At 17.0% G+C, this 1,528-nt stretch overlaps 1 protein-coding gene across 1 annotated transcript in view; it reads left to right on the forward strand. All coding sequences in view use genetic code 6, as the record gives it.

The window, feature by feature from the left end:
- TTHERM_01550970 (von willebrand factor type A domain protein) overlaps positions 1–665 on the forward strand; it is a gene marked incomplete at both ends in the record, with an annotated part of 2,659 nt that extends 1,994 nt beyond the window's left edge. The window contains one exon of the mRNA XM_001011610.3: positions 61–665. Coding sequence (XP_001011610.3) covers positions 61–665 — 605 coding nt within the window. The remainder of the gene's footprint in view (positions 1–60) is intronic.
- Positions 666–1,528: the final 863 nt, after the last annotated feature.

Genomic DNA, 1,528 nt, shown 5'->3' on the forward strand with positions numbered 1-1,528 from the left:
CTATTCTTGAATAATAAAATAAATCATATTTTACTTCAAAATAATTTGGAAATAATAAAGATATTGAATAGTTACTTGTAAATTATCCAATTTTTGAAACTATAAATTTACCTTAATTAGAATTTATCAAATCAAATTTGAGTGAAAGTTAATAATTAATTTTAGAAAAAAATAAGCTATTTGGCTATATAGTAAAGCAACCCAAATCATTATACGGTTAAATATTTACTAGAGATAAATTAGATCCTAACTTAAATTATATTTTTAGATGTAAAGTCAACAAGAATTTAAATTGTCATAATTTATCATTTGGAATAATGAATACATAACAAATACATAATTCATATTTATATTCAGAAAATTGTTGCTTTCACACGAGTAGCAGTGGATTTGGTTTAGATAAAATATTAAAAGGAAAAAAGTTAAATGAAGTGCAATAAGAAATAAATGAATTAGAAATTAGAGTTAATATTTCTAAGAGAGTTGTATTATTTATGGACTATCCAAAATATTAAAATATAAACAAAGTTGATGAGTCTAAAATAATATAAGACAAAAATTATAGCTTTGGAATATATTTTTCTACTCCAGGTGATGATTATAATATTGAAATAAAAACATTATTCATTGACGATAAATATTTAGAAAACTTTGATTAAAAATGATAGAAATCAAGAAAAAAAATATAAGAATTATTGTATAAAATGAATTAATTGTTAGATAAATTTTAAAATAATTAAATTTAAAAAATAAAAAAATAGATATTTAAAATTATAAAGGTTTTTATTTATTTAATTTAAATATTTATATTATTTATTGCAAGTATTTTTATTTACAAAACTTAATATTTTATAACAGCATTTTAGTTTTTATTTTACAACTTTCAAATTTAATCTTATTTTTGTGAAATTAATTTAAAACAAATAATTTTTACTTAAATTATCAAAAATATTTAATTAATAAAACAATTTAATAATTTATTCAATTTATTGTAAAAATATTTTTCATGTTTTATTTTTATATTTCCCATTTCTAATTTTTAATAAAATAAGGAAAATTAATTAATTAGTGATTTACTTTTTTAGGGGGTAGGGGGCAGAATTTTTATGATAAAGAATCTTTGTTTAATCTATTTTGCTGGTTTGCTTTTTTCAAAACTTTAAATTGAAAAATAAGTTAAAAACCTTTTTACATTTTGTTATCCTTAATTTAGTTAAAACTTGTAAAATTAGTTCATAAAATTTGTAATATAATTTTCATATTTTTGATGGTTTTCTATTTATTTATGAGTGTTTCATCTTTTCTCTTCTTTTTTTATTATTTGATAATAAACAAGATATTACATTTATGTGTCTATTTATTATATAATCCAATTAATTTTACAAACATAAATGTTTTAAAGATATTAGTTTTTCATTATTTTCTTAATGTAAATTTGCCAATATGTATTAATTAAATATTTTTTTGTTCATCTATCTAAATATTTATCTATCAATTAATATAATGTATTTAATTTTAGAATCAAAAA

The sequence above is a fragment of the Tetrahymena thermophila genome (assembly GCF_000189635.1).
Source record: "Tetrahymena thermophila SB210 genomic scaffold scf_8254735, whole genome shotgun sequence".
Lineage (NCBI taxonomy): Eukaryota > Ciliophora > Oligohymenophorea > Hymenostomatida > Tetrahymenidae > Tetrahymena > Tetrahymena thermophila.